The sequence below is a fragment of the Lepus europaeus genome, chromosome 19 (genome assembly GCF_033115175.1).
Source record: "Lepus europaeus isolate LE1 chromosome 19, mLepTim1.pri, whole genome shotgun sequence".
NCBI classification, from domain to species: domain Eukaryota; kingdom Metazoa; phylum Chordata; class Mammalia; order Lagomorpha; family Leporidae; genus Lepus; species Lepus europaeus.
Window position 1 is genome coordinate 53,335 of NC_084845.1, and position 18,373 is coordinate 71,707.

The following is an 18,373-nucleotide window of genomic DNA, read 5'->3' on the forward strand; positions in this document are numbered from 1 at the left end:
GAGCCGCAGGGACGGAGCCTGAGACCCCAGTGGATCCTGAGGGTTAAGTGGGGCCCCTCGCCGGGGGCCGGGTGGAAAGTGGACCAGTCTCAGGGTGCATCCTGTGTCCCGATTCTTCTCCCTGAGACTGTGGGTACGGGCGTTCTGGGTGGAGGATGAGCCCAGTGGATCCTGAGGGTTAAGTGGGGGCCCCTTGCTGGGGCTGTGTAACTGCACAAGATAGCCGGGTGGAAAGTGGACCAGTCTCAGGGTGCATCCTGTGTCCCGATTCTTCTCCCTGAGACTGTGGGTACGGGCGTTCTGGGTGGAGGATGAGCCCAGTGGATCCTGAGGGTTAAGTGGGGGCCCCTTGCTGGGGCTGTGTAACTGCACAAGATAGCCGGGTGGAAAGTGGACCAGTCTCAGGGTGCATCCTGTGTCCCAATTCTTCTCCCTGAGACTGTGGGTATGGGCGTTCTGGGTGGAGGATGAGCCCAGTGGATCCTGAGGGTTAAGTGGAGCCCCTCGCCAGGGGCCGGGTGGAAAGTGGACCAGTCTCAGGGTGTATCCTGTGTCCCAATTCTTCTCCCTGAGACTGTGGGTATGGGCATTCTGGGTGGAGGATGAGCCCAGTGGATCCTGAGGGTTAAGTGGAGCCCCTAGCCAGGGGCCGGGTGGAAAGTGGACCAGTCTCAGGGTGTATCCTGTGTCCCAATTCTTCTCCCTGAGACTGTGGGTACGGGCGTTCTGGGTGGAGGATGAGCCCAGTATCTCATCCCCGGTCTTTATTTTTATTTACTTACTTATTTAAAGGCAGAGAGAGAGCTCCTTCATCTGCTAGCTCACTCCTCAAGTGCCCATAACAGCCTGGGCGAGGCAGAAGCTAGCCGCTGTAAACGCCATCCCAGCCTCTTATAAGGAGGGATGGGGTGCCCAGGGACCCAGGGACTTGAGACATCATCTGCTGCCTCCTCATGAGTGGAGCCAAGCCAGAGCTCAGCCCCAGGCACTCAGCTATGAGATGTGGGTGGGGTATTTTAACTACCACGCCCACCGCTCATCCCTGCATCCTTGTTGACAAATGGTCGCTTGCTTCATGGGTGAAGAGGCAGAGTTTCCTAGATTGCCAGCCTTCTCTGTGGGGCTTTCCTCTGTGGTGCAAGACAGGACAGTGCTGGGATTACGTGGCCACAGGTTCCCAAGACGCACAGGGATGGTTCAGCCATGCCTGTGGACTGTGCTGCTCTGCTCTTGTCCAGCCAGCCACACAGCCTTGCAAAGTCCACACATGCCCCCATCCACGCCGTGCTCACACCTGGGTCCCGCAGGCCCCATGGAGATGCCAAGCAGAGCTGCCTGATGGACTAAAGCGTGCTCCGAACCATGTATGCCTGCAAGGCTGATGCCCACCCTTCTACCTTAGTCCTTTGTCCCAAATAGCTCTGTCCAGGAGGCAGATGTGTCCCCTACCACCTGTGATGAACTCCATATACCCTAGTTAATGTACCCCTATTTTTTTTAAAAGATTTTTATTTTATTTATTTGAAAGTTAGAGGTAGAGAGAGAGAGAGGTCTTCCCTCTACTGGTTCAATTCCCAAATGGCAGCAACGACGGAGCTGAGCCGGCCTGAGCCAGCAGCGGAGAGCTTCCTCTGGGTATCCCACTTGGGTCATCCTCCGCTGCTCTCCCAGGCGCGTTAGCAGGGAGCCGGATCGGAAGTGGAGCAGCCGGGACTCGAACTGGCGCCCATCTGGGATGCCTGAATCACACAGAGTTTTAGATGCTCTAAGCTGAGAGATGTGATGAAAAGAGACCTCTCCCCCAAAAAAGTCAGGAGCGGCAGCAGTCACAGCTAGTTGGTGGAGATGCGGACCAGTGTTCCTGACATGAGATCTGCTCTGGGTGGGATGGGGCAACCAGCTCTTTGTGCGGGTCCCTGGCCTCACTTAGAGTTGGGGGTGGAGGGGAAGCCCTGGGTGCCCTGAGGGGCCCTGAGTAGGGCTGGGGTTGGGGATAGACCTTTAGTATTCCCACCCTCTTTTAGGGGTTTCGTCGTGGCTGTGGAGATGGCAGGCACTGCAGGGTGGGGCGTGTGTGGGAGGGGTCCTGGTGTGTCCTGTGTTGGGAACTGGGGGTGCTGGGCAGGGATGGGGTTGCTGAGCCAGGAGAGGAGAGGACCCCTGGATCCTCTTCTGTAAGGTCCGAAGGGACGGGAACCTGGGGCGGCCAGCACTGACGTCTCCCCGCCCCACCCCTTCATCCGTGTAGATGGCGGCGGCAGAGGCGGTGCACCACATCCACCTGCAGAACTTCTCCCGCTCCCTGCTTGAAACGCTCAACGGCCAGAGGCTGGGCGGGCACTTCTGCGACGTGACCGTGCGCATCCGGGAGGCCTCGCTCCGCGCGCACCGCTGCGTGCTGGCCGCCGGCTCGCCCTTCTTCCAGGACAAGCTGCTGCTGGGGCACTCCGAGATCCGCGTGCCGCCGGTGGTGCCTGCGCAAACGGTGCGCCAGCTCGTGGAGTTCCTGTACAGCGGCTCGCTGGTGGTGGCGCAGGGCGAGGCGCTGCAGGTGCTCACCGCGGCGTCGGTGCTCCGCATCCAGACCGTTATCGATGAATGCACGCAAATCATTGCTCGCACTCGTGCCCCAGGCGCCCCAGCGCCTGCACCCCTGCCCGCGCCCGTGCCCCCACCGCTTGCTCCCGCGCAGCTGCGCCACCGTCTGCGCCATTTGTTGGCAGCGCGCCCTCCGGGGCACCCCGGCATCGCGCACAGCCGCAAACAGCGCCAGCCTGCGCGCCTGCAGCTGCCTGCGCCTCCGGCGCCAACCAAGGCGGAAGGACCGGACGCCGACCCCGCGCTGCCTGCAGCCCCCGACGACCGAGGGGACGACGACGAGGACGAGGAGGAGACAGACGAGGACAGTGATGGCGACGATGGCGAAGGCGGCGGGCCGGGGGAGGGCCAGGCACCCCCTTCCTTTCCGGACTGTGCTGCCGGCTTCCTCACCGCCGACAGAGCGCGTGAGGAGCCCCCAGCACCCACCGGGCTCACTGACTACGGCAGTGCTGGAAGGGACTTTCTTCGAGGGGCCGCGGCGGCTGAGGATGCGTTCCCGGAGAGCTATGTGACTGCTTGGCACGAGGAGGACAGCGTGGCTGCGGAGAGTTGCCCCGCGGAGACCCCGGTCCCACCCGACTGCGTCCTGACTGCACCCCGTGCTCCCAGCGTGAAGACCCCAGGGCCGCCCGTCCCTCTCTTCCCCTTCCACCTGGGCGCCCCTGGGCCGCCCACACCTACCCCTCCCACCCCATCGGGGCCGGCCCCCGGCCCGCCCCCTGCTTTCTACCCCGCGCTCCAGCCAGAGGCTGCCCCCAGCGTGCAGCTCGGGGATGCCCCAGCTCAGCCTGCCGCTCCGGCTGCCGCCCCTCCAGTCACACCTGTTCGAGCTCCGGGTGCGGAGCCGCCGGCCTACGAGTGCAGCCACTGCCGGAAAACCTTCAGCTCCAGGAAAAACTACACCAAGCACATGTTCATCCACTCGGGTGAGCAGGGGCGGGGGGGTGGAAGAAGCCAGGGAACAGTCCCCTGAGAGTCAAACCTGGGGAAGGGCTGGGGACTGGTGGAGAGACACTTGGTGGAGTTCTCTTGCTTTTGTGGTAACTCCAGGGAGCCAGGAAATGGAATTCCCGATGTGCCAGGCTTATGGGCAAGGAGGAACCCCCGAAGTGGGGTCCTCACTTTTAGGGGGGTATCTTGAGGCTGGATTGGGGAGCAGGAACGTGCTCAGAGCCTTTGGAGAGCTGACGCTGAGTCTTAACAGAGGGATGTGGCTGGGTTGGGGAACAGTGCCCCAGGGAGTCTTCCGGCTCTCCAGGTGCCGGTGGGTCCGGTGGCAGTCAGGGAAGATCCACGTGGGCAGTCTAGATGGGCAGAGATCCCTGCTGGGAGCGTGCCTGTTAGATTGGGGGGGGGGGGAGGCGCTGCCAGTCGGTGTCTGGGAGAGGGGCACCCCTATGGGGGGAGACGCACCGGGGTGTATATGTGTGAGTTCTGTCGGGCAGGGGATCCCAGGGTGGTGGGTGGTTGTGGAGGGAATGGAAGCCCCTGCCAGACGCAAGCTACCCGGAAGAGCCGGGCCGTCTAACGGACGCACGCTGTCATCCGCAGGGGAAAAGCCGCACCAGTGTGCCGTGTGCTGGCGATCCTTCTCACTACGCGACTACTTGCTCAAGCATATGGTCACGCACACTGGCGTGCGTGCCTTCCAGTGCGCGGTCTGTGCCAAGCGCTTCACGCAGAAGAGCTCCCTCAATGTGCACATGCGCACGCACCGGCCGGAGCGCGTGCCCTGCCCAGCCTGCGGCAAGGTCTTCTCCCACCGCGCGCTGCTGGAGCGCCACCTGGCTACGCATCCTGCGCCCTGACGGGGGCCCAGGGCCTGAGGATTCGGTGGGGACTGGCTACACCCACTGCGTGACCTGTCGCCTCGGTCCAGTGGAGCCTGGTTGCTGTAGCAGCGGCTCCTTGACCATATTCCCGCCCGCACACCGCGCCCTCCCCCAAGCGCAGGCTCTCCTCCTCCCCCACCCCTTTCTCTACGCTAGACCTCGAGGTCCAGCCCCCTGGATCCTCCGGGGCCGTGCCGGGCCAGGGCAGGGAATGGTAGGGGCTCCCTCCTCTGAGAACTGGAGCACCTCCCGCGTGAGCTGGACGCTGAGGTCCTTGGACCTGGCCCTGGACCTGTGTGTCTGACCCCGGTTCGCCCTGCACTATCCGTAGTGAGGTGGGATTTGGGTTGCTCCCCTGCCCCCATGTCTGGCGAGGTGAAGTCCCTGGTTCCCCATCCCGAGCTCTACCTGTCCCTCGGGGCGCTTAAGGAGGCTCAGGTGGACCTGCCCTGGCATGGGGCCGGCCTCGGGATTCCCCTCCCTGTAATAAACGATGAGGAGCCATGGGGCACGAGTGTGTGACGTGTGCACTGAGATCAGTGCTGAGCGTGATGATTGGGACTCAATGTCCCCAGCCCTGGGCAGTACCCCTGCCGCCACCCCCACCTCCCTGGGCACCATTTAGGTAAACTGGGCCTCAGTTCCGGGTACTGGGACATGCTACGTGTGTGGCTGGCATTCAGCTCTTTTGGAGCACTTGGTCCTGCGGGAGGGGCAGAGGCCAACTCCTGCAGAAGTAGGTCTTGGAGAGAGACCACAAACCCTAGTCACACTGTAGCCCTCTGTTGCTCACCAAGTCTGTTTCAATCTTCCAACCAGACTCTCAGAATCTGGATTTTAAAACTTCCCCTGCCACCTGCAGATGGGCATGATGGTTGAGCAAGTTACCTTTGGAGAGCCTGCCCTGGCCATTGGTGGCCACGTTCCAGAGTAGGTGGCTTCTCAGTGAGTGACGGCTGCGCCACCTGACCCCTGCTGTGAGCCAGTGTCACAGGGCTCCCTGACCAGCTGTCAGCCCTGGGGAGCCATTCTCCCCATCTGCCCCCAGCACATTCGCAACTCCTGACCCAGGTGCCCTATTCCAAGCACTTGGAGTGGACAGAGAGAACTCTAGCCTGGAGGGCTCATGGGACAGTGGTGACCCCTTTGAAATCTCCCTCTGACTGCCTCCCAGTGGTGAGGGGACAAGGTTTCTCAGTCCAGCTCTGCACATGAAGGCCAGAGTTCAGTCTCCATCAATGCCAAAAGTGGGACAGAGAGAGTAGGCACACGGGAGGGAACAGAGCTGCATTTAAATGAGTAGTTGCTTGGCCCCGGGCAGGAGGTTAGACTCCTCTCATCACTGGGGACAAAGGGGTGTAGCCCGGTCAGGACTGTCCCCGTGGGTCAGGTGGGTGCCAGAGGAGGGCAGAGCATCAGGCGGTGCCTGGGACAAGGATGACCTTGTCCTGTTGCTTTCCTATTTGACTTGCTGGAACATCTCTAAAGTCAGTCTCTCAAGTTCCTGTACAGAATGTGCACAGTTGGAGGCAGTTGCCAGCCCTAGGAGGGGGGACTGGGCAAACAGGACAGCAGGGAGGCTGGTGGTGGTATCCAAGGAGGAGAAAGACCTGCGGGCCCAGAGAAGAGGAGGAAAGACCTCTGGAGAAAGACAGGGCTGATAAGGAAGGTAAACAGCAAAACAGGAGAAGAGCTGGGGGCAGAGTTCTAGACCAGGAGCAGCCACTGCCAGCCGGGCCTGAGCCACCGCCTCCAGGGCGGGGTAGATGGGCTGGACATTGAGGCCAGGAGCCCCGGACAGAGATAAGCCTGTGAATGTGCAGCCATTTGTCCAGAAGGGAGTTGGGGCTATGGGTGGAAGGCAGCAGCTCACCTTTCTACTGCTGCTGTTATTTCTGCTGGGGGCCCTGGGGCAGCCCTTGTGGCCAGCAGCAATGGCTCTGACCCTGCGCTGGCTCCTGGGGGACCCCACGTGCTGTGTACTGCTCGGTCTGGCTGTGCTGGCACAACCCTGGCTCAGCCCCTGGATGCCCCACTGGCTGAGCCTTGCAGCTGCGGCCCTCACACTGACCATGCTACCCTCACGGCTGCCCCCGAGCCTGCGCTGGCTGCCCACAGACATTGCCTACTTGGCCAGGCTCATCCACCTGGGACTGAAGATCAGGAAACGCTTGAATCAACGGCCTCCCGACACCTTTGTGGATACCTTTGAGCGGCGAGCACAAGCGCAGCCTGGCCACACATCTTTGGTTTGGACGGGTCCTGGGGCCTGCTCTGTCACCTTCAAGGAGCTAGACGCCAGGGCCTGCCAGGCAGCGTGGGCTCTGAAGGCTCAGCTGGGCAGCCGTGGTGGCCCAACTCCTGAGGAGCCTGTTGCCCTCCTGGTGCTGACCTCCCATGCCATCCCTGCTCTGAGTCTGTGGCTGGGGCTGACCAAGCTGGGCTGCCCAGTAGCCTGGATCAACCCACATGGCCGTGGTGTCCCCCTGGTGCACGCTGTGCTGACTTCCGGGGCCAGGGTGCTGCTGGTGGACCCAGGTAAGGGCCCCTGGGGCCAGCAGAGGATGGAAGTAAACAGGGGCAAGGGATGGACTGCAGGACAGGAGTCCGGGGTGGGGGTGGGAGCCCTTTGCTCCCACTCATCCACCATCACAAGCAATTAGACTCAAAACGTAACGGGAAAGTAATACTTAGGTCACCAGTCTTTAAATCTTTTCCCCTCACCTGGGCTGTTTCAATCCTTCCTTGACAGAATATGCGGAAGTTTGTCTCTGCTAGCTACTTCTCTGCCCTAGCTCTGGGTCAGGCCCTCCCCCCGTGACCAGGGTGCGCCTTGCCTCAGTTTCCTCTCTAATCCATTCCTGCAGACCTCCGGGAGAGCCTGGAGGAAGTTCTTCCCAAGCTGCAGGAGGAGAACATCTGCTGCTTCTACCTTAGCCACAACTCCCCCACGCCGGGGGTGGGGGCTCTGGGAGCTGCCCTGGACACTGCGCCCTCCAGCCCAGTGCCTGCTGATCTACGTGCTGGGGTCACATGGAAAAGCCCTGCTGTGTTCATCTACACCTCAGGGACCACTGGTAAGGGCTCCCGCAGCTTCAGCCTTTGAACTCTCACCCCGACCTAACTCCAGCCTTGTCCTGTGCTTCAAACGACCTCTGAAACCCACACTGCCCTCTGACTGACAACAAGACTTGAGTGACCAGTGCCAGAACCCTGCCTCTGCCCAGTGAACAGCTACTGAAACCCTTCCTGACCTTTGGTGTTGACTTATTACTTTCCATCCACATCCAGTCTCAACCCAACCACAGATCCCCATGCTTGATGGCCCTCGGAGACTCACTCTCCCCTCTGCAATTCCCTTACCCATCTCAGCTCCCATTCTGTCATCCCTCAGGGCTCCCAAAGCCGGCCATCCTCACGCAGGAGAAGGTCTTGCAGATGAGCAAAATGCTGTCTTTGTGTGGGGCCAGAGCTGACGATGTCATCTACGTAGTCCTGCCTCTGTACCACACGATGGGGCTTGTCCTTGGGGTCCTCGGCTGCTTAGAGCTTGGTAAGCTATTCTCTGGAAATCCTTTCAATTGGGACCACTACAGCAGGTGGCCAAGGTGATGCTGCAACACAACCCCAGCACTTGTTGGAGGAGTTGCTACAGAACCCAGAACTGGGTCTGCTTGCCCAGCTCACAGAAAGTCAACCACTGACGTCAGACTGGTGGAAGAAAGCAGAGTGGAGCTGGGAAGTTACTGATGAATTCCCAGCCTCTCCAAGAGTTAAGGCTGTGAATCTTATAGTCCGGAGTTGAGATGCACACTGCATGATCAGCTCATGTGTGGGACTCAGGCTGGTCCTCAGTGTGTGGCCTTCCATGATTGGTCAGTGTTAGGGGACAGTATGTTTCTTTCAGAATGGTAAAAGGTAGGTTCCTGTCTGTCTGGGTATCCATTTATTTGATCAAGTCTTGAAGTTCCTAGAAATATTTCAATTCAAGTGTAACATGAGGGATGTTAGCAACAGGGGTGACAAGTAGATTTCAAGGTCTGTGATTGGGAGTTCTGCCTGTGGGTTCCTGCAGGAGTTCTCAGAACAGAGGTCAGCACTGAGACGTTGACTATGTTAGCATTAGGGGAAACTGTGCCGTTCCCTTGACTTAATGAGTTAAGCTTTCCAGAGGATTTTCAAATAAAAACTGCCAGGTAAGGAAAAGATACTGAGACCCAGTAAATCTACATCAAAGGCTACTAGGGTTAGGGCATGGTGACAGTAATAACACCCCATAATTTACCCAGCACACTGGGGTCTCACTTAAATTTTTTTTAGAATTTATTTTATTTGAAAGGGAGAGAAGGGGGGAGAGGGGGAGAGAGAGAGAGAGAGAGAATGAATCTCCCAACTGTTGGTTCATTCTAACAGTCAGAGTAAGGCCAGGCTGAAACTATGAGCCAGGAACTCCATCCAGGTCTCCTGTGTGGGTGGCAGGGGCCCAGCTACTTACTGGATCATACTGCCTTCCCAGGAGCATTAGCAGAAGCTACATTGAAAGTAGAGCAGCCAGAACATGAGCCAGGAACTCAGCCTGGTCTCCCACTTGGTCGGCAGGGACCCAAGTACTTGAGCACTCAGAACGAACATTAGCAGAAAACTGGAATGGAGAGCAGAGCCCAGACTTGAACCTAGGCAATCTGAAATGGGATGCAGGCATCCCAACAGTGGTTTAAATGTTCTGCCAAGTGCCTACCCCTGGGATCTAATTTTTGATAAGGGACCGACAGCAGCGATTCCCAGGCCATGTGGACAGAGGCCTGGATGAGAGTGACAAGAGCATCCAGGGAGGTGGTCAGGATGCGGGCCAATTTGTGGCACGGCCCAAGTAGGAGCTGATGGAGGAATGCTCACCATGCACTCCCTGAGGCTGTCTGCCTTGACACCTGACTCAGAATTCAGAGTGGGTGGCCATTGTTGTGGTGCAATGGGTATCTCCAGAGACCCTGCTCTTAATGAGGAGAGGCCAAGGTCAAGTTTGAATACGGAGTGCCTGGGACTGAGTCCAGCTTCTTGCTGATGTGCACTCTGGCAGTGCTAATGGCAGAAATGGTAATGGCTCAAGTACTTGGGTCCTAGTTGCCCACATGGGAGACCCAGATGGAGTTCCTGGTTGTTCTGTTTGTTTTGTTTTTAATTTGAAAGGCAGAGTTACAGAGAGAGAGAGAGAGAGAGAGGAAGACAGAGGTCGTCCATCCACTGGTTCATTCCCTAAATGGCCACAGGGCTGGGCCAGGCCCAAGCCAGGTGCCAGGAGCTTCTTCATGATCTCCCACATGGGTGCAGGGGCCCAAGCACTTGATCCATCTCCCACTGCTTTTCCAGGCCACAGCAGAGAGCCGGATCGAAGTGGAGCAGCTGGAACTCCAATCGGCATATGAGATGCCGGCACTGCTGGCGGCAGCTTAACCCACTTTGCCATAGCACTGGCCCCAGTTCCTGGCTCTTGACTTTAGCCTGCCCCAGATCCTGCTGTTGCAGGCACAATGCAGGACTCCAGGTGGAGGTTTCTTTGGTATGGAGCTTGGCCATTTGTAGTTGTGTATTTCTTCTTCAGCTGAGGTATAAGGTCTGCCATTCCAGTCATTTCCTTGCAGTTGGCTCCTGAAATTGTTAGGCAAACATTATTCACCTGTTTAAATACACATTTGGATGGCTCAAAAGATTAGTCATGGGATAAATCACAAGATGAGTAGTTTTGGCCGGTGCCGCGGCTCACTAGACTAATCTTCCGCCTGTGGCACCGGCACTCCGGGTTCTAGTCCCAGTTGGGGCACCGAATTCTGTCCTGGGGTGCCCCTCTTACAGTCCAGCTCTCTGCTGTGGCCCGGGAGTGCAGTGAAGGATGGCCCAAGTGCTTGGGCCCTGCACCCGCATGGAAGACCAGGAGAAGCACCTGGCTCCTGGCTTCGGATCAGCACAGTGCACTGGCCGCAGCAGCCATTAGAGAGTGAACCAACAGAAAAGGAAGACCTTTCTGTCTCTCTGCCTCTCACTGTCCACTCTGCCTGTCCCAAAAAAAAAAAAAAAAAAAAAAAGAAAGAAAGAAAGAAAAGAGGGGTTAACAGGGGAAGCTGCCACTGCACTGCCAGCATCCCATATGGGCGTTGGTTCAAGTCCCGGCTGTTCCACTTCTGATCCAGCTCTCTGCTATGGCCTGGGAAAGCAGTAGAGATGGCCCAAGCCCTTGGGCCCCTGTACCCACGTGGGAGACTCGGAAGAAGCTCCTGGCACTTGGTTTTGGATAGGTGCAGCTCCAGCTGTTTCGGTCAGTTGGGAATTGAACTGTTACCGGTGAATGCTAGGGTTCTTGTCTTTGCGCAAGAAAGAATTCAGGCTTGAGACAGAGAGTAGTGGAAAGCAAAATAGCAAGATTTATTAGGGAAGGGACATCTGTAAGAGCGGATGGGCACCTCTCCAGACAGAACCTGAGAGAGAGTGCCCAGTGGCTTAGACTAGGGGAGAGCGGGGTTACGTGGTTGAGTGGAGAGAGTACACCTGGGCAGGCCAGGCGGGTGGCTCAGCATAGAGGCAGAGGGCTGAGCGCGCAGTCCGGTTGAGGCCGGGGTTTTTTTTAAGGGGATGGGTCTTGCCTCCTCACCTCTATTTCTCCTGGAACTAAGGACTTCTTGGATGTAAATAGAAAAATTCCTATCTGAGTTTTCCCCTGAAGTTATCAGACAGGGGGAAGCATGGTTGGTACTGCCCCAGTTAGAGGAAGGGTGGGCAGGACCCCCTGGAGGATCAGGATCCAGAGCAGGATATTTGAAATGCAGATACTGGGCTGCACCTGAAGATTATCAGGCAGAAGGGGCGGGATCCCCACCTGGCAGGCTATCGGGTAGAAGGGGCAGGCAGGATGCAGATACTGGGCTGCCCCTGGAAGGTTACTGGGATGACTTTCAGATGCATATGCTGGACATAGATGTCCCCTTACGCCTTTGTCTCACACACACATAAGCTCATATCTGACTTCCTAACACAGCCAGCAGATGGAAGACCTTTCTGTCTCTCTGCCTCTCCTTCTCTCTCTGTGTAACTTTCAAATAAATAGTCTTTTAAAAATATGTAAAAAGAAAGGGAAGATACATTTGTTACCTTACAGTTTCAACAGGCATTACCATGTTGCCGGTTTATTACATAGGCATTCCCCTCTTTCTTCCTGTATTATTTCACAGCAAATCCTAGAAATAGTTTTTTTACTGTAAATATTGCAGTATGTACCCCTAACATATAAGGACAAGAAAGCTATAACTGCAATGGTTATCACACCAGACTAAATTAACAGTAACTCTGTAAGATCATTTGATACCTGGTTCATGTTCCAATTTCCCCACTGTCTTTTTGCAAAGCCTCCACACTCTCTTTGTTGTCAGGTCTCTGCTCCTCTTTCCGCTTGCATTTTCGGTTAGATTGGAAATTCCTCATAGAGGTGTTGTCAGATTCAGTTTCTACTGTTCTTGGGAAGAACTGTGTTCACAGAGAGGCTATGTTGATTAGGGAACCTTCTCATTGACCTTCCTCCTATTGGTTTGAGCAGTTTTTTTTTTTTTTAATTTATTTTATTTATTTGAAAGAGTTACAGCGAGAGGTAGAGCCAGAGAGAGGTATTCCATTCTCCTGGTTCACTCCCCAAATAACCACAATGCCAGAGCTGAGCTGATCCCAAGCCAGGAGCCAGGAGCTTCCTCCAGGTCTCCCACGTGGGTGCAGGGGCTGAAGGAGTTGGGCCATCCCCACTGCTCTTCCAGGCCACAGTAGAGAGCTGGATTGGAAGATGAGCTGCCGGGACTTGAACTGGCACAAATATGGGATGCTGGCACTGCAGGCTGGGGCTTTAACCCACTGTGTCACAGCGCCAACTGGGCAGCTCTTGAAGATCTTCCTCAATGAAGGAAACGTTTCCATAGAGATTAGAAACAAAGCAGACACTTTCAAGGCCCTAGGATTCCTTTTCAATAGAGGGCATTACATGTTATCTCCTCACCATAAACAGACACAGCATCAAAGAAAACACCTACTTGTTGTCTCACCAAGCACATGTGCAGGGATACTGACATTTAAGTTGGCAGGGTTTAAAAAAAATATTACTTAAATTTGAGAGAGAGAGAGAGAGATCCACCTTCCATCTGCTGCTTCACTCCCCAAATGGCCACAACAACCAGAGCTGGGCCAACAGAAACAGGAGCCAAGAATGCCATCCTGGTCTCCCACTTGAGTGGCAGGGATCCGAGTACTTGCACCATCTTCTGCTGTCCTCCCCTGCACACTAGCAGGAGTAAGATCAGAAGTAGAGTAGGCCGGCGCCGTGGCTCACTAGGCTAATCCTCCGCCTTGTGGCGCTGGCACACCGGGTTCTAGTCCCGGTTGGGGTGCTGGATTCTGTCCCGGTTGCCCCTCTTCCAGGCCAGCTCTCTGCTGTGGCCAGGGAGTGCAGTGGAGGATGGCCCAAGTGCTTGGGCCCTGCACCCATGGGAGACCAGGAGAAGCACCTGGCTCCTGCCATCGGCTCAGCGCGGTGCGCTGGCTGCAGTGCGCCTGCCGCGGCGGCCATTGGAGGGTGAACCAACGGCAAAAGAAGACCTTTCTCTCTGTCTCTCTCTCTCTGTCCACTCTGCCTGTCAAAAAAAGATGTAGAGTATCCAGGACTCAAACTAGCATCCCAATTTGGGATGCTGGTGTCACAAGCAGTGGCTTAACACACTGTGTCACAATGCCAGCCCTGGGCCTTAAATCTTATTAATCCCTGTGTCCACCCACCAGTTCTCCCATCCATCTATTCACCTACCTTCTCACTCATCTATCCATCCATGCCACCATCCACCCATCCACTCATTCATCTGTCCATCTACCCCCTCACCTTTCTACCCACCTACCCAGATGGATATTCATTTGTCATACTCAAGAATGTTTAATATTGGCTGGCGCTGCGGCTCACTTGGCTAATCCTCTGCCTGCGATGCCAGCACCCCGGGTTCTAGTCCCGGTTGGGGTGCCAGATTCTGTCCCAGTTGCTCCTCTTCCAGTCCAGCTCTCTGCTGTGGCCTGGGAGGGAAGTGGAGGATGGCCCAAGTCCTTGGGCCGTGCACCAGCATGGAGACCAGGAGGAAGCACCTGGCTCCCGGCTTCGGATCGGAGCAGTGCGCCGGCTGTAGTGGCCATTTGGGGGGTGAACCAACGGAAGGAAGACCTTTCTCTCTCACTTTCTAACTCTGCCTATCAAAAAAAAAAAAAAAAAAAAAAGAATGTTTAACATTCACAGTCCTATGGCCAGCACCATGGTGCAGCTGATTGAGCTGGGACTTGCAACACTGGCATTCCATATCAAAGTGCTGATATCAGTTCAGCTGCTCCCCTTCTGATCCAGCTTCCTGCGAATGCACCCGGGAAGGCAGCAGAACGGCCCAAGTATTTGGGCCCCTGGCACCCATGTGGGAGACCCAGATGGAGTTTCTAGCTCCTGGCACAGATCTGGCTGTTGTGGCCATTTGGGAATGAACCAAAGGATGGAAGATCTTTCTCTCTTTCTGCCTTGAAATAAATACATGAATCTTTTTTTTTTTTTTTTAATTGCATCCACAGCTCTTAGCAGTGCTCACTTTGCTCCAGGCACTGAGCTTTCTGCATATTCTGCAGACAGGATTTTAACACAGGCCTGACTGTGTTCTCCTTAGGGCCAGGGGCACAGTTCAACATTCCACTGCAGTCTTCTTTTTTCCTTTTCACTTGTTTGAAGGGTGGAGAGACAGATAGAAATGGGGCGGGGCGGGGGGGGGGGAGGGATGGTGGGAGGGAGGGAGAGAAGGAGATCGAGAGAATCGTCCAGCTGCTGTTTTACTCCACGAATGCAAACAACGGGCTGAGCCAGGCTGAAGTCAGGAGTCCAGAACTCCATCTTGGCCTCCCAGGTGGGTGGCAGGGGTCCAACTGCCTGAGCCATCACCTGGTGCCTCCCAGTGTGTGCATTAGCAGGAAGCTGGAATCGGAAGGGGAGCCGGGACTGGAACCCAAGTAGCATCTGAACTGACGTGCTAAGTGCTCTCCCCAGCTTGTGTTTCAATGAACTGCCTTCTCACAGCCCCTTGGAAGCATAACCTGTGAACCCCTCCTCTCCTTCCTCCCAGGAGCCACCTGTGTCCTGGCCCCCAAGTTCTCTGCCTCCGCCTTCTGGAATGACTGTCGGCAGCACCGTGTGACAGTGATTCTGTATGTGGGCGAGGTCCTGAGGTACCTGTGCAATGTTCCCCAGGTGAGGCTCTGCATGGTGAACATCTGGGTATGAAATCCCAGATGACATCCTAGGTAAAAGTCTCAATTCAGGTTCAGAACCCCAGCAAGGTCCTCCACCCCAGTTAAGAACCCCAGATAATGAGTTCCACACAAGCCCTCTATTAGGTTTTCCTTTGATCAGCTGTGTTACCGTGGGCAGGTGACATCTCTCACCCTCAGTGTCCTCATCTGGAAAACAGGGATAGAAACGGGTACTTTCTGTGGGAGTGACACGAAAACTGAGTTACATGTATGTAAAGTGACTCAGGATAAAGTCATTAGAGGTGAGCTGATCTCATGCCTATAAAGCAGTGAAGTGCTGTCCCCAGTGAAGGTCCTTGGTATCCCTGCAGGGAAAGCGCCAGGTAACTACCCCCAGGTAAGGCCCTCAGGCAACACCTTAAGATAGGGCTGCAAGTCACTCCAGGGAACTTCCAGGAAAAGACCCCCACATAACCCTTCTAGGTCAGGCCTGCAGGCAACCAGGTCAAAGTTCCAGGTTGCTGAGGTAACTCCCCTGGGCCAAGCGCTTGGGCAGCTTCTGCATGTAACCCTCCAGCTAAGGACTCTACTCTTAAGACTGAACCCCAGATAGATCCCTTAGGTGTCTAAGGATCCCTTAGGATCTAAGGTAGATCCCTTAGATCCCATAACTCTCCAGGGTAACTCCAAGGTGGGAAAGCCCCTCCTCCCTGAGGGAAGGGCTCCTGGGCATGCCCCAGGGTGCCTCCTCCTCATCCTTGGGGTGTCCTTGTAGCACCCAGAGGACCGGACACACTCGGTGCGCCTGGCGATAGGCAACGGACTCCGGGCAGATGTATGGGAGGCCTTCCAGCAGCGCTTCGGGCCCATTCGGATCTGGGAAGTCTATGGCTCCACGGAGGGCAACGTTGGCTTCGTCAACTACCCAGGGCGCTGCGGGGCCTTGGGCAAGATGAGCTGCTTTCTTCGAGTGAGTGGGTGGGCTGCCCGGGCTAGCGCTGGTCCTGAGTCTGGGCCCATGGGACCTCTGCCAATGCTCCCCGCCCTCCTCCGCTCTAGTTGCTGTTTCCCTTTGAGCTCGTACAGTTTGACACGGAGGCAGAGGAGCCCGTGAGGGACAGTCAGGGATTCTGCATCCCTGTGAGGCCAGGTAGGAGGCCGGGGCACTTCCCTGGGTGTGGAAGGGGTAGAGACCCTCAGTGCACCACCCAATGAGCGTCTCTATAGCTCCCATCTGGAACCCAGCCCCTGGCCTGTTTGACCGCTCTCTGGCGCTTGTTTCCCAGCTTCTTGCCTCTGCCCAGCTCCTCTGCCTCCCATCTTGCTGTAACCTGCCAGGTCTCTGGGTGTCCACCTGAGTTCTCCCGAGCTTTCTGTGGGGTCGCAGCCTCCCAGGAATCAGCCCCTTGTCCTGCATTCTCTTCTCCTGGGACCTGGCAGGGTCTAGCTGTATCCAGCCTTTGTTCCTCCATTCTTCCTTATCCTAGGCTCCTGATGTCACATTCTCTTCTCCTGGATTGATTTCTGTCTCCCTGTCCCTGTCCCTTAAGGTCTCCGCCTCTTTCTCTCTGGTTTCAGTCTCTGGCAGGCGGCTGGGTCACCAGCCACCATGTTGGAAATCTCCAACAGAGGCCTGGCAGGCTCCTGGGGCTCTTGCTCATCATTCATACCCTGCTCCTACTCCGATGCACCCCCAGGGGAAGCGGGGCTCCTGCTGACCCAAGTACTAGGCCGCAACCCCTTCCTGGGCTACCGCGGACTCCGAAAACAGTCCGAACAGAAGCTGGTGCGGCGCGTGCGGCGCGAAGGGGACGTCTACTACAACACAGGCGACGTCCTGGCCATGGATGAGGAAGGATTCCTGTACTTCCGCGACCGCCTCGGGGACACCTTCCGGTGCGGGGCGGGGCTCAGGGCGCTTCCAGACCCTCGCGGGGGGTGGGGGGGTGGGGGCTGAAGAGGCGGGGCTTCCCATCCCGAAGTGGCGGGGGGGGGGCTGAAGAGGCGGGGCTTCCCATCCCGAAGTGGGCGGGGCTGGGCGGACTGGGTTCCTGGTCTCGCTCCCACCGGGGCGTGGCCACTGTCTGGCTCCACCTTCGCAGCTGGAAGGGGGAGAACGTGTCTACCCGGGAGGTGGAGGGCGTGCTGTCCTCGGTGGACTTTCTGCAGGAAGTGAATGTCTACGGCGTGGCTGTGCCAGGTGAGGAGGGTGTGCCCCCTTTTACGCCTCCGACAGCTCCGTTTGTGGGGAGACAGACGCGCCTGCCGCTGCGCCGGGCGGGAAGGGGCGGCTGTGGCGCTGCGAGGTGGGTGGCCACGAGTGACCGGTGTGCCCCGCAGGGTGTGAGGGCAAGGTGGGCATGGCTGCCGTGCAGCTGGCCCCCGGCCGGGCCTTCAGCGGGCAGGAGCTGTACCGGCACGCCCGCACGTGGCTTCCAGCTTACGCCGTCCCCCACTTCATCCGCATCCAGGTGAGCGGCGGCGGCGGCGAGGGGGCAGGGGCGGGGGCGGGGGCGGGGATCGCCGCCTCGGGCTGACGTCACTGCCCTGCAGGACACCCTAGAGATCACGAGCACGTTCAAACTGATGAAGTCTCGGCTGGTGCGTGAAGGCTTCGACGTGGGGGTCATCACTGACCCCCTGTTTATCCTGGACAACCGGGCCCAGGCCTTCCGGCCCCTGACGGCAGACACGTACCGCGCTGTGTGCGAGGGAACCTGGAAGCTCTGACCCCCGGGCCAACCCCGGACAGCGGAGCGCAGGGGCCGAAGCGGATCGCCACCCCCGCGCGCATCTGCCCGGGGTCACCGGGCATCCGGCCTGGCCACGTCCCCAGCGGCAGGTAAATGACACTGAGGCCGTTGGCAGCGCGACAATAAACTCGCATGTGTACACAAACATTGCTTGCGTGCGTGGAGACACGAGAGGGGCGCGCAGTCCCGTGCCCCAGGGCTCGCTGTCTCCCTGCCAGGACCTCGCCACCCCGAGGGCGTGGCCGTGCGGGCAAGGCCAAGGGCGCCGCGGGAGCTGGCCGGAGAGGAGCCTGTGCCTCCACGCGTGTCTCGTGGCCTCCGGGGCGGCTGGGCCGGGGTCGGAAGGTCACGGGGAGACGCCTAGCAGGCGAGGGCAAAGGCGGGGGCAATGGCGGTCTGCCTCACTTTCCGCCTCCGACAGTCCTGTGGAGAGGGGTGCGTGTGTTTCTTACTTCCCGGGAGGGGCAGCTGACGGGCACACGGGGGAGGGCGAGCAGAGCCCGGCCGGGCGCGAGGTTCACTTACGGTCCCCGCACTGCCTCGGGGGCTGACGGGCTCCCCGAGCGTCGTGGCCACAACGCAGGCAGGGGCTTGCGGACGCCCAGCTGTCCGAGAAACGGAGTCTGCAGCAAAGCGACTCGCAGAAGCGCGCCTGGACGCCAAGCCTCGGAGCAGTTGGAGCCGGCCCAGGGGACGAAGCACTGCTCGCGGCTTAGTCCTGGAGCGAGCCGGTCCCAAGGCCGCTGGGAACTGTAGTCTGCACACTCGGGGCGGAAGTGCCTCCCAATGCATTGTGGGAGCTGTAGTCCGGGAACGAGCTTGTCCCCACGCCACTGGGGGCTGTAGTCTGCGCACACTCGGGCCTCTCAGTGCCTTGTGGGAGCTGTGGGGAGC

At 57.8% G+C, this 18,373-nt stretch overlaps 2 protein-coding genes across 6 annotated transcripts in view; both read left to right on the plus strand.

Moving 5' to 3' along the window:
* Window positions 1-6,402, plus strand: part of ZBTB45 (zinc finger and BTB domain containing 45) — a 26,710-nt gene extending 20,308 nt beyond the window's left edge. For all 5 annotated transcript variants that reach the window (XM_062177479.1, XM_062177480.1, XM_062177483.1 and 2 more), the window contains 2 exons: window positions 2,249-3,527; window positions 4,153-6,402. In XM_062177479.1, the coding sequence (XP_062033463.1) occupies window positions 2,249-3,527; window positions 4,153-4,409 (1,536 nt within the window). In that variant the 3' untranslated portion in view covers window positions 4,410-6,402. The remainder of the gene's footprint in view (window positions 1-2,248; window positions 3,528-4,152) is intronic.
* SLC27A5 (solute carrier family 27 member 5) lies at window positions 6,106-17,612 on the plus strand. Its single transcript, XM_062177448.1, has 10 exons — window positions 6,106-6,971; window positions 7,301-7,510; window positions 7,828-7,986; window positions 14,600-14,724; window positions 15,502-15,696; window positions 15,786-15,876; window positions 16,424-16,622; window positions 16,829-16,926; window positions 17,067-17,197; window positions 17,280-17,612. Exons 1-10 carry the CDS (start codon window positions 6,200-6,202, stop codon window positions 17,454-17,456), a joined length of 2,157 nt encoding a protein of 718 aa, XP_062033432.1. The 5' UTR covers window positions 6,106-6,199; the 3' UTR covers window positions 17,457-17,612.
* Window positions 17,613-18,373: the final 761 nt, after the last annotated feature.

Excerpts from the sequence above, each read along its gene's own strand:
- SLC27A5 (XM_062177448.1), top strand. The coding sequence starts at position 6,200 with ATGGGCTGGACATTGAGGCCAGGAGCCCCGGACAGAGATAAGCCTGTG. Across the intron at positions 7,511-7,827 it reads CTACACCTCAGGGACCACTG|GGCTCCCAAAGCCGGCCATC; the intron begins GTAAGGGCTCCC and ends GTCATCCCTCAG. Across the intron at positions 15,877-16,423 it reads CTGCATCCCTGTGAGGCCAG|GGGAAGCGGGGCTCCTGCTG; the intron begins GTAGGAGGCCGG and ends ATGCACCCCCAG.